General features: G+C 45.8%; 1 protein-coding gene across 3 annotated transcripts in view; it reads right to left on the bottom strand.

Moving 5' to 3' along the window:
- The window catches only part of rump (heterogeneous nuclear ribonucleoprotein rumpelstiltskin), a 40,250-nt gene that overhangs the window by 8,106 nt on the left and 19,346 nt on the right, over nt 1-12,798 (bottom strand). For all 3 annotated transcript variants that reach the window (XR_014704923.1, XM_084593254.1, XM_084593255.1), the window contains exons 8-10: nt 9,744-9,803; nt 7,537-7,985; nt 2,493-2,544 (exon numbers count right to left, since the gene is read on the bottom strand). Coding sequence is in view for 2 of the 3 variants with exons in the window: in XM_084593254.1 (XP_084449380.1) it covers nt 2,493-2,544; nt 7,537-7,985; nt 9,744-9,803 (561 nt within the window). In the remaining variant the exon portion in view is untranslated. The remainder of the gene's footprint in view (nt 1-2,492; nt 2,545-7,536; nt 7,986-9,743; nt 9,804-12,798) is intronic.

Below are 12,798 nucleotides of genomic sequence, written 5' to 3'. Positions count from 1 at the left end.
AAGACTGCGGTTTGGCCTACATTAACACTGCTTCGCATAACAGCGCTTGATGCTGCTTATGCACAAAACATGCAGCAAACAACGCGAAGTCGGCCTATGTCATCACCGGCTGCGCCGGTTGCCAGATTATCAAGCTGTACACAAAGAAACAAAAATACTAGCGTTAAAAAATATCTGCAGCTCCAATGCAGCTGCTTGACACGTCAGAAATAAGATGAAATAAACAGTTTATATTCCGAAATTGCTGTCATCACCCCTTTAAAATTTTGTCTATATTATTTTTCAAACACTTTCCTTGTTCACCATGAGGTGTGCCTGCAGCAAGTGCATCTCAAAATGAAAAAAGCCCAACTTTCGTTTCAGACACTAAATATGTAACAAACATTAACACTCAAAATTAGAACTGTACTTGCTAGCATTTACAGGCACAATCAAACTCAACTCCACACTTTGCACAGATGCCATACAGTCAATTTCGATCCTGACTGAGCCTAGACTAATTAATATGAATTGGAAATTCTTATATGAAACATACTCAAGGTTCCAAATTTGTGGGAATTCACAATTCCTTGCATCGTACATATAACGACCGCGCGTAGTTAACACGCGTGATTATGCGCGCTGGTAGAGAGGTTGGCGGAGGAGAGGGCACACTGCTGTAGCGTCTAGCCACCTCCCCGTGGCGCATTTTTGCGAGAATAACCCCCATAAATTCCACCCTCCATGACTAATATTTTTGGCTCTCTAGGAACCAGGAAAACTTCTGATAAAATGAGGCAGTCCCAAGAAAACCAAATTTTATAGAAAAAAAATCCTCCCTATCACCTCTGTGGTGGAGGAAGCGAGTCAGCAGTTTTGTGCCCATTCTGATGTTTGGCTGTTTCGCTGTGCGGTGTTTACACAGATGACGGGCGGCTACCGGTGTTCATGGCTGTATTGCCGTCGGCACATCACAGGTGAATGCATGGGCTTAGAAACGAAGTTCAGATGTGAAAGTGAACCCGACACTACGCGTTCCCTGAACCACCACATTTTGAGGATGCTTAGCCGTGTAGTCCTTGCATTTCGTGCCGTAAAGCATCTTCCAAATGCGACGGGGCCGCCTGTGGAGAGGTACGACTGCTACTGTGTCGCACTGCGAAAGGGGCCACGTAGGCATTGACAATTTCAGATCACTTATTTGACATTCCTGAGAGTGTGTGCAAAGCGAAGCACTCTACAATACTGCAAAGAAGTGCTGTTTGTGAAGGTTTTCATCTCAAATCTATAATTATTCCATGCGTTCAACAGAAAAAATTACTGTGATGCAAATAGTTTTTAGAAGTTTTTTTTTTTTTTAAGGCCATTTGATAGTTTCAACACTTTCTCGCCCTCTGAAGACTGAATTAAGTTTTGGCTGCGGACGTTGTCTCGAGAACTGTACAAGCTCACAACCACACGTGTACACTTAAACCCGAGGAGAGTATTAGCTCTACTTTTAAAAGGCTCCTTTCTAGCTTAAATTTTGCACTATTTGATCATATTTTTGGCAATTTTCAAGTCTGAATTAATGGGGTTCAAAATACATATTATTTGAAGGCTTGGCTAATGTAGTGGTGCCGCGATGAATACGAAATAGGTCCAAAAAATCAAGCACTCAGTCGCAATGGAACCAAGAAAAAAGTTTGAAGAATCAAGCATGTCCAAAAAATTTGGTAAAGATTTACGGTCAGCAACCTTATGCTCAGGAAACATTAGATGAGGGTGCAAAGAGTACTTCTTTAACTATACTGAATATGACTGCTGCAGCTAAAAACAGGGTCGTGATGATACAATATGGTACTATAAATCATCACTCATGCTATTGCTGCTATAAGACACAGTGCCAACTAAGGCGACCTTCAGGCCACTTTCCAGAATCGCTCTCGTCCGGAATGAGACGTCAGTACTGACTGTTCACCAGCAACGAAAAGTTGGATGTAAAACTTCAGCTGCGCCAGTGATTTGTTAGTGGTTCGAGACTCTCAGTCACAAAGCTAGAAAAATGAGCAGCATGCGACTGGCCTGCGACTTACCTTTTGACCGATTAATTTGACCATTTGCGACAGTTGTTTTTCGACCAAAATGGTCACACACCCTCGGCAAGTCACAAGTGTGAGTGGGCCTTGACAAAATAATAAATTTGTTACATTCAAAGATCAGATGGGGGCTAATTTGAATTGCTAGTTAAAATTTTGAATTATTTGCACACTGCAGAGATAAGCTAAAAATAAAAATTGAATTAACTATAATTAGCAAGGCTCTGTTTACTACACGTATATGTAGCACCACACGAAACATTTCAAGCCAACTTTGTGACAAAAAATGGCTATTTTGCAGCGATATCAGGTGTTCAGCATGATATGTAAATTCAATTACCTAGTCACTGAACTGAAAACAGTACAACCCGACACTCCAGTCAAATTCGAAAAAAAAAAAAAAAAAAAAAAAAATGCAACAGACTGCCGACTTACCAACGTCCCTGAATCGATCACGCAGGTTCTGCCAGCTGTAGCCCATGGGAAGCTGTAGAAGCATTGCACAACTACATCAGCATAGGCTCTAAGTCATGTGAAAATACCATGTGCACTGCAGTAGCTTGAAAGCTTGAAGATATAGACTTTCATAAAACAAGGACTTGCCAAATGCAAGAGTAGTAGAACCTCACTGATATGTTTCCGGTCAATAAGCTCAATATATCGGCCGTATAAACACTCCATACAGGCTCTTTTTCATACAGCCTAGTAACACATTCCAAGAAAACACTATTTTCTGGCAACTACAGTCAAACTCACTTATAACAATATTGAAGTGCCATGGAAATATCATTGTAATAACCAGGTTTGGCCGAAAAAAAGACACGGAAAACAAACTACACATTTAATAGGGACGAGGTAGCTTACACTTTTTATTTCGTAGCGGGAAGAAACCCATACATAATCCATAAGCGGTGTCTGTTTCACGGCAATCTGGGTGAAATCTTTCTGCAGGGCATCAAACTGCGCCGGTCAGTGTTCTTGGACAGAAACGTCGAGGTTGAACCATTGAATCCAACCGCCACCAGGCTGGAAATCGGTGTTGCACAGGATGTATGCAAAGTGTCTCGTCTTCTACGCTAAAATCGGGCCAATAATAAGCAGGTTCGCTGGATGGGCGCCTGTTCCAAGTCTTCGTAAGCCCGTGTGGAACCTTTTTCCGGCCAGCATCCATTGTATCGGCAGCACTGACATCGCTTTCGCTCTCAATCTTGAACGCATTGCGAATGGTTGTCGATACTGTCCGCTGCAACAGGCCGTTCTTGCGCAAGTTGCACACTTTTACGCCGTCCTTGTGCTCACGTACACTGTTCCGCTCAACTTCTAGCGGTATTACCGTTCGCTTCCTCTTCTGCGCCAGTTGTGCCGCGCTTCCTGAAGGAGGATCCTCCACTGCTGTCCACAGAAGATCCAGGGCCAGCAAGATCGCGGCAACGATGATGGCACACAAGGAGAGCCACACTAGAAGGACACATGCACGAACGCTGCTGCACGACAGCCATAAATTATGTGCAACCGGGAAGCGGGGGCTTGGACAAAGCAAATAGGGGAGGATACTGCAGCACACCCTCAGAATAGTAGACTGTTCCATTGTGAAGAGGCAGCCTAGGCCAAGGGTGGTCTCGAGTGGGAGCGCTCAAAGCTCTCCCTCAGAATGGCCAGCGCTCTGTCCTCCCCAACGTGTCCTAGACATGCAAGTTTTCCTGGTTCACTCAACCAATGCTTTAGCTCGATGCGCTCTGTCCAGATTTTTTTGTTGTTGTTGCTGCATCGGCACTATCAGCATCTCTGCGTACGTGCGCTTTTGTGGTCACCGCATTTCAGAGTCTTTTAGACTTTCAGTGACGATATTTGATTGCTATAACCGATAATGTGATACGAAACCATTGGAATAAGCGGTTTATTTTACCACAGAGCACATAGAAACCTCACGGTGAAGCGGCTACCCACTGTTATATCTTATTGTTAAAACCGGTATTGTTATAAGTGGGTTTGACTGTATGTCCAGGCATCCGAAGATGATAACATACTATGAGCAGGCCAGTTTTCTCACAGTCATGAAGGAACAGCAGCCCCTTCTTCAGCTTTTTCACAATGACCGAAGGCAAGGAGGCAAAGCAACATGTAAAGTAAGAGTCTCAAAATTGTATGAAATGCATTGATAATAAAGCAAATATTGAAGCAGTTTGTCTATTTTATGGTGTAAAATCTGTTAACGTGATCTCGGTGAATATACAGTCGAACCCGGTTATATCGAACCCGGATATATCGAATTTTGGTTATATCGAACTCACGGATTATCCCCTTAAAAATCCTATGTAAAAGTATAGGAAAGCCGTGTCATATATCGAACTCCGCACCACGCACTGGAAAGTGTGCCTTTCCCGAAGACGATCGCATCACCCTCGGCCGTCTGCCGCGTGATGTTTTCAAGCCACACTGGGAAGTAATGAGAAGGGACAGTTCGGCTAGGACAGCGCCGCGCCCATTCCCTAAAGGCGCGCGCATTTGCGGTTATCGTTTCCCGCGCGCCAACACGTGACGTTTGCAAGCCATGTGCGTGAATGAACCAGAGAGAACCGGTGGGAACGAGAGGGGAAAAACGCGGCAGAGCAAAGCGCAAGGGTGTGCCCATTCTTTTGCCGAGCTATCTCTCTCCTTCTCTCCCGGCCTTCGTTCGCAGTAGCACGCGCTACGCATGTGCCAAGCCAGCTCAGCCCGTTTTCAGACAGAACGTCGGAGGCTTTCTCCAGCGTGTGTTGCGAACCCTCTGCGCGCGGCGGCTGACGTGGCTATGGCGCCTGCGGAAGTTAAGAAGCGGCAGATCTACCTTTTTCTTTCTTTTTTTTTTTTTTGAGTCGTCTATTTTTATTGTTGTGCTGTACGCGCGGCGCAGCGTAAGATATAATGTTACGAAGCGGCTTTCTTTTTGTTTTTTTTTTTTGTGCGGGAGTCGTTTATCCTTGCATGTATGAATCAACGAAAGCATGCGGTCAGCTGTGATCATGACACCGGCTTTTAGCATTTTTTGCTTCAAACAGCATTTGCAGCTGCTGTATCAAGCTTTCCAATGATTTTGTGGCAGTGGACTACGCCCGCCCCAAGCGCGGCGTGAAAAATCGAAACAGGCTTGTACAATCAAGCCATCACGGGCAGTCTGCCAAGTTCGCTCCCCGCTGCCGCAGGAGCTATCAAAAGATAAACACCCTGCGACGTGAAGTTATCCTTGCACAGCATCTTGGCACGCTGCCAAGAAATGGGCTGCAGATGAGACGACCGAAACCGAGTGCAACATGAAAGCGAAAACGCTGGCGATTTCTGCCGCGGCGACACAGAAACCTTGTTTTGAGCTGCCGCGGTGGCTCGAGGGGCGAGAGTGACGCAGTTCCAAGTTTTTTGCTCTGTCGCTGCCGTTCGTCGCTGAGATCGCTTAATCGCTTGCATGTGAGCAAGCTGGCCTTCAGGCTTTTTTCCCCCCCCCCCCAAATTCTCAGGTGCAAAAGTGGAGGGTGGGTTCATTATGCGAGTGAGTTGATTACGCGACAAATACGGTTTTTTCGTTTTTTCGCCTCGTAAGTACCGTCCCAAACCGATTTCTGTATATCGAATTGTCGATATATCAAACTATTTCGAGATCCCCTTCGAGCTCAATATATCCGGATTCGACTGTACTACACCAAGCAACGCAATTTTAAAACTGTTCATTGTGGGAAACCAAATTTCCACGCTAATAAATGTGTTCTCGAAGTTAAACAGTTCCGATATTTCTACAGCTTGTGCTGAAAACAATCTTCAGAGTTTTTCTGTTTGAGTTTTCAGGAACTTGACTCATTTCAACAAAAAAATAAACGCTTCACATATTCCTATGCGGGTCACACTGAGAAAAGTACCGTAAAAACCCATGTATAACACAGGCTCGCATGTAATACGAGCTGTACTTATAGGATATCGAAAATGGAAAAAACGTTTTCATGCACTTATAAGGCGAGCGAGGAAAGATCAACAAAGTATTTACTTGCATGTGTAAAGTATTTACGAGGCATATATGATTCCGCATCCAATGCCACCCCGCGCCAGGCATCGCATTATGTGCCAGTGCTTTCAGTCTCGCACCGACACGTTTCATCGAAGAATTTCATGCATCATGAGGAATAGAGCAGCTCACATTTGCCCAAGCAATCGTGGAAGCCACATGGTCTCCCGTTAGTGTAAAGCACTGGGCCGCTTCCAACACAGACGCGGGACAGCAGCACGAGTTACCAGTTAGCATGCGTTGCCCTCGAGCTTGTCGCGTTAGCACTGGGCACAGCGTGTGCGCACCGTAAGTGTTTTTGGATTCAGTGTTTTTCAGATTGCAGTCGTCTGATGTATTATGTGGCGAGAGTTCATTGCTAGTCTGTAGACTCGGGTACCTCTACACGCGTTCGTTATCCTGCATTTCTCGAATGCGCCAGTCTCGCTGTGCTAGTCAAGCGTTCGTGTTTCAGCTGTAGGGCGTGGCCAGCATGGCTGGAGAGGCCTGTGAAAGGCCCTGTGCAAACTGCTGAGCGCTGCTTTTGCCCTACCTACACCATGCAAGGTGTGATTGACTCGCTTCAGGTAGCATGTGCGTGGCACAACCACCGTGGTCATGCCGTGGCTGTGAGGGACGCAGCGTCAGTGTGGAGAAATGGAAACAATGTAAACATTCAACCAACGCCACCACTAGATGATGCCTCTCGCTAAGAACCTGATGCTGACAACACTGAATAATATAACCTGAACTGCGAATTTAGACCGAAATTTCTTCGAAGCCGCATATATTACGAGGCAAAAATGCGACACTATAAAAATCCAGAACAAAACCTCGTATTATATGCGGGTTTTTATAGTATATATCCCCCAGAGCTGAAAAATAACATAACGAAAGGCATGGGTCACTCACAACAGCAATTTGGAGGGAAGGGGTGACGAGTTAATCTTGCAGGGTATTAAAAAAAAAAAAAAAAAAAAAAAAAAAAAAAAAAAAAAAAAAAAAAAAAGAAAGAAAGAAAAAAAAAGAAAAAACTACAGAAAACTCGAGAAAACCACACAATGAAGTTTTTTTTTTTTTTTTAATTTAAATCCCAGGAATTCAATTGCCTTTCATTTCTAGGCATGCTGCTGGCTTGAGGTTTGACGATTCTTAGCAGCGACAAGAGATATATTATTCGGCTAAGTCTTCCGCAGGCACAATTTGCATGATGGCCCTAGGGTTGCTGTCTGTCAGCACTGAATGCGTTTCATGGGCGGGCAAAGTTCCCGAGGTGCCTCCACGTGTTGAGTTGAGGGGGAGAAAAGGAGCGGCATTTTTAATCACCAATATCTCTACTGTTAATGAAGCTACCTTAAAAATTCTTGCGATGAATTGACTTCTAAGGGAGTACCTATCTCTCGACCAATTTGCTATAATCATTTTAGGTATTTCATAGTCCCTTGAAACGTGCCCAAAGCCACTACTCACATTTTGGACGAGGATGGCATCTGACGAACGAGGGCTCCTGTAGCCAGCATCGCCACCACCAAGATGCCGATCATAATCCAGCCCTCCGCCATTGCCAGCACCCAGGCCAGAGGATCCACCGCCCAGACCCCCCGAGAGGCCACCCATCAGGCCCGTGGGCGAGGCCATGGCATTTCCCATCAGGCCGCCCGAGCCGAGCATCGAGCGCTCTGACAGGGCCCCCAGGCCCCCTGCAGACCCCATGCCACCAAGACCAGCACCTGCAGCTCCGAGGCCTCCAGCGCCGGCAGCCCCAAGGCCCCCAGCGCCGCCCAGGCCCATGGCTCCAACTCCGCCGACACCACCCAGACCGCCAAGGCCCATACCAGCCGCCACTGGGTTCACGCCACCACCGCCCATGGGCATGCCACCAACTGGGCCTGTCATGTTCATCTGGGCCATTGCAGCCGCTGCACAACAAACACAAACAGGTCACAAAAAATGATGAGGGACGTTTAAGCTCTGCCTCTAAGGGTATGATATAAAGCCCCACTTAAGGGGTGCACGGGTCTTAGAAACCAAAAATTGCTTTTTCGAAAACATTATTTTCAAAGTCTGCTGCCAGTTCTGTACCTGTCTGCAAAATCTCATTGTTCTAAGTTCTGTACTTTGTCCACAAGAACAATTTATATTGTCACTTTTAACCAAATTCAACAGAAATCGATGCCAAAATGACAATTTTCCCGCGGCGCGCAACTCCGGTTCCATGCATGCTACTGAAGCCATCTTGGTCTCGATTGAAAGAGCAGCTTTCCCTCTTCAAATTCCCGCGACTGCCATTCTCACCAGTTTATTGGCCAGAGAAAAGAAAAATGCGGAAAAAAAAAAAAACGTCGCAATGCACATTCCTACTTGTTACTTGGGGTATGTGACATGAGGGCACTGCCCGATTGGCTGATTAGGCCTGCGTCGTCTGCATGACGCGCTCAGTCGCAACCCAGCGCGAGAGGCATCCTGTGTTGTGATCGAAGCAGTACGAGATGCATTGACCAGCGGTGAAATTTCACCCAAGAAACAAGTTTGGCAAGAAAGCGAATTGCTCGCGGATCAGAAAACTTCACGACTAAGTTTTCACGGGACGCACAAAATGACGAACTTGCGTACGGTGGCTGTGACGTCGAACCCACCGCGCTAGGCTTAACGTTGCCGGTAGCCGGAAGTATCTCCGGCGGCAGCTGCGTAAGCCACGACACGGAGTGTCCGTGAACTATTTACTTTCGTCGCTTGTCGACTGCAAACTGTACTGTGGTGCTCTGAAATTAATTGGAGATAAGCTGGAATATAACCTTTCGTTGATATCTCGTGTGCGGAGGCTACGGCGCAATGTCATCAGTTCACCGCGCGTCGAGGGCACTCATTAACAACCATTTCGCTGTGAACGTTTTCGCGACGCGTGCGATGCAGGCTGCTGCCAATCGTCAATTGGCTTTGAATGATGCATTTTCCGAAATGAACGAACGTGGTAGGCTTATGTAAAAAAAAAAAAAGGCCGTGTGCGCAGTCAGTTCACAATTTGTATGCCAAACTGAATGAGCAATTCGGGAAATACTGCAGTTTCCTATGAGAGGGAGACCTTGCCTAGGGCTTATTAGGCTTTTGCAATGTAATTGTGCTAATATTTCTCGCTTTCAACCATTAAAATTACTTTGGTGCACTTTTTGATTTTTTTCTCAAAACTGTGTTGTGAGTTGAACTGCAAGTTTGCCCAGAGCAACTAGAGCAGCTGGAGCTATAATTCTTTTTGTATTGTGAAGGTGAAAGTATTATGCATGCAATGTTACAAGCACATTTTTTATTTTCACTTTTAAAATATTTTTATTTTACCTTGCAATTCTTATGTAGTAGCCATGGCTACGAGTGCAAAGCTCAACAAACTGCTAAATCTCTAATATTAGCTCAATTTGAAAACTGCTTCCAACAATGCATTCCTTACACTTTATAATATACCTCTGTATATTATGAATTAATTTCTGACGAGCATTTTTACCCCTATAGTTCAGGCAGACAACAGCAGTTTTCTAACACATTTCTAATACAGAAGGAAAATGTTTGCATATTTGGAATCAGCAGGGAAAACAAATTCTGTGAAGTTTCATCAAATTTGGTTGGTAAATAACAAAGTTAATTTTAAGCCCCATGTCCCCCCTTAAGCAAAGTTACCCTCTTACCACTCATTTGAAGAGGGTTCCCACCAGCTCCAAGACCCTTGCCAATTCCTTGAAGGCCAGCTGCAGAAAGAAATAAAATAATCAAGACAAAGGCTATATCACCAACATTTTCACGACCTTAATCCAATGCTTTAAAGCTTACCCCTGAAATATTTTTTGAACTAGTGACCTTTCAAGAACAACCTGTAACAAACCTGCAGAGATTACTGCAAGAGCCCTGTACGCAGGCACCTTTACGTTGTTTCGTGGCAGTCGCAGCCTGTACTAAACCTGTGTTCCCTGACTTAACGGTCAAGCTCCCTGATCTCTAAGCTATCATCGGGCTTAAACGTCTGGAGGTCAAGAAGTCAGTAAATGAAACTATTGAAGCTGCTAATGGAGCTCTGGGTCCTCTATTTCTATACAGATGAGACTACATTTCGAAGAAGCATCTGCATAGACACACCAGGTGCAACATGCCATGGCAGTGAATCAGTTAATTTTGGTCCGCAATCTCGCAACCAGTTTGCACCTGCTATACATTTTAGTGCCACAGAATGTGGCGGTATGGAAGACAGAAGGCTTGCCGGTAACTTTTATAACAATATGCAGCTGCATAATTTGGCGGAATCGAGAACTATGAATGGAGAATTTTGTGGCTCAAAATTTTTGAGGTCAACAAGTCGCAACTGAAATTATTCTCAACTGACATCCGGTAATCCTAATTCAGAGCCGTGCATTTTACCTCTCCGTCTGCATGTTGGTCTTCCCTTAAGGTAGACAACCGTTCAGTGTCATCAGTGCTCTCATAAACGATGGGCTTGGCAAGAGAAGCGCAGGTGCATTCAAGCAGTGTTTTTCGAGTCTCGTAGCTATTAGTGCACTGCACTAACCACTACAACATCCCAAATGCAAGCTTGGTTTTCCTTCGGTCCCAGCCCTCGCGCGTATAGCAGTGGAGGCATACCACAACAAGGTACAACAGCGAGAGTCCTATTTCTGGCTGCGCAGGCAGTTTTTCTAATATACAGTAAAAGCTCGTTAATTCAAATTCCACGGGGGCCAGGCCAGTTCGAATTAACCAAAATTCGAACTAATGAAAGTGAGCAAAAATGAAGGCGTTTGATGCCCGGAGGGCACGAAAAACATTTATTTAGCAAAATAGTCTGTTATCTTATGCTTCTTCTCTCTGAGGGCTACAGTACTCACTCGGTCTTCTAGCATGCGAATGCGACGCAGGGAGTCTTCTTCCCCCTCTTCAAAGATGAAGAAAAGGCGCGCGACATTCAGCGCTCCCATAACTTCAGCATTGAATATATCATGTGCCGAGTAGCTTTCCAAGTACTGCTGCAGAGCACCGCTTCGCCACGTGGCACAAGTTTCTGCATCCACTTCTTTGGCTTCTCCAGACAACACCCGGAAGACAAGATTATGTCTGTCTCTAAAGCGGTGAAACCATCCTTCGGAGGCGACAAAATCTTCCACATTCAAGCGCAGGGCGAAATCGGCCGCCTTCGCCATGATAATTGGGCCGCTCAGTGGAATGTCAGCGCTTCTCATTTCTTTCACCCACGTGATCACAGCGGTCTCAATTTCCGGATACTTGGCTAACCGAAGCCTTTTTCTGTTGCTGGCGAAATCTTCGGCTTCATAGGCATCCTCGATGGCCTTCCTATTTCGGACGTACGTCGACAACGTGCTTGGTGGAATCCCGTGCTTTTTCGCGATTTCCACTTTGCTGGCCTTCCGTTCATCCACCTCGCGTAAAATAGCCACTTTCTCCTTCACCGTCTTGGCACAGTATTTCCCACGCGAACACATCTCGCGGACACAAGCTCACAACAAGCGGCGTGCAAAACGAGGGCTCACGAAATGCAACACGAAACCGTGGTCGATAACACTAAAACGTCGTTCCTCGAAGGAGTCGCGGCAGGAAAGACTGTTTAGTACTTGTTCCAGCACCCTAGCGGCGCCCCGATGGTTGTGCCATCTATCGTTCTGCCGTGAAAGCTTCCAACGATGGTTTTTAACAGCGCCGCTTGGCGGCGCGCAGTTCGAATTATGGGTGGCGGCGCCAATTTTTGAGTGAATTAACGAGCTGTTACGCGCATAGACTTCTATGCACTGCGGACCGGACCACGATGACTATTTCGAATTATCCAAAATTTCGAATTAACGAGTTGTGAATTAACGAGCTTTCACTGTACATGCAAAATGCAGAACGCTCTTGAGGTTTCTCTGCACATTAATAGATCCCAGGTGGCTAGAGTTAACCATATTCTCTTTACAGTGGACATCATCTCGCAGCATCGGCGCATTACACTGCTCAAGCAATATTTGAATGCACACTTAGGCTCAAATTTGGGAACATGCGTGTTGAGACCTACCGTATTTACTCACATAATGATCGCACTTTTTTTTTTAAATACTGACGCAAGTTTCGGGGTGCGATCATTACGCGGGGTAAATTTTCTACAAAAAGGTTTTGAGCACCGAAAACGCAAACAAGTTGCAGGTCAGACGTCTTAGAACATATATCTCGATTACAACCAAAAATAAAAGCTGAGTAAGGCTTACCTTCACAATAAACACGCACATTAAGCATCACATGGAGTGCACAATGCCCATTTATTTTTTTTCGTCAGTACTCTAATCAAAGTCTGAATCCTCACCATCCTTGCTTTCACTGCTGCATGACTCATCGGAAACAGCAGTGTCGTCGCTGGGAGCATCTTCACAATCCCACAGGAAGTCATCTTCCGTTCCATCCTAAGCGTTAGATATGCCTGTCTTCTTAAAACTCTTAGCCACTACCTCGTCGGGGATACTGCTCCACGCTTCTGTGATCCACAAGCACAGCATCTCCACGGATGGCCTTCTAATCTTTCCGCTCGGCGTCAAATCATGCTGGCCCATCGCCATCCACTCAGCATAAAGTCGTCAAACGTTGTCCTTGAACGGTTTGTTCAAAGACACGTCGAGAGGCTGCAGCAGCGAAGTCAGGCCGCCAGGAATGACTGCAATGTCCGTGCGCAGCTCTTTCAGCTTGGCACGCACGCTGTCCACAAGGTGACCC

The sequence above is a fragment of the Amblyomma maculatum genome, chromosome 2 (assembly GCF_055883805.1).
Source record: "Amblyomma maculatum isolate TAMU_Amacu chromosome 2, ASM5588380v1, whole genome shotgun sequence".
NCBI classification, from domain to species: domain Eukaryota; kingdom Metazoa; phylum Arthropoda; class Arachnida; order Ixodida; family Ixodidae; genus Amblyomma; species Amblyomma maculatum.
The sequence above is the reverse complement of the archived record's forward strand: the minus strand, read 5'-3'. Positions and strand labels throughout refer to the sequence as shown.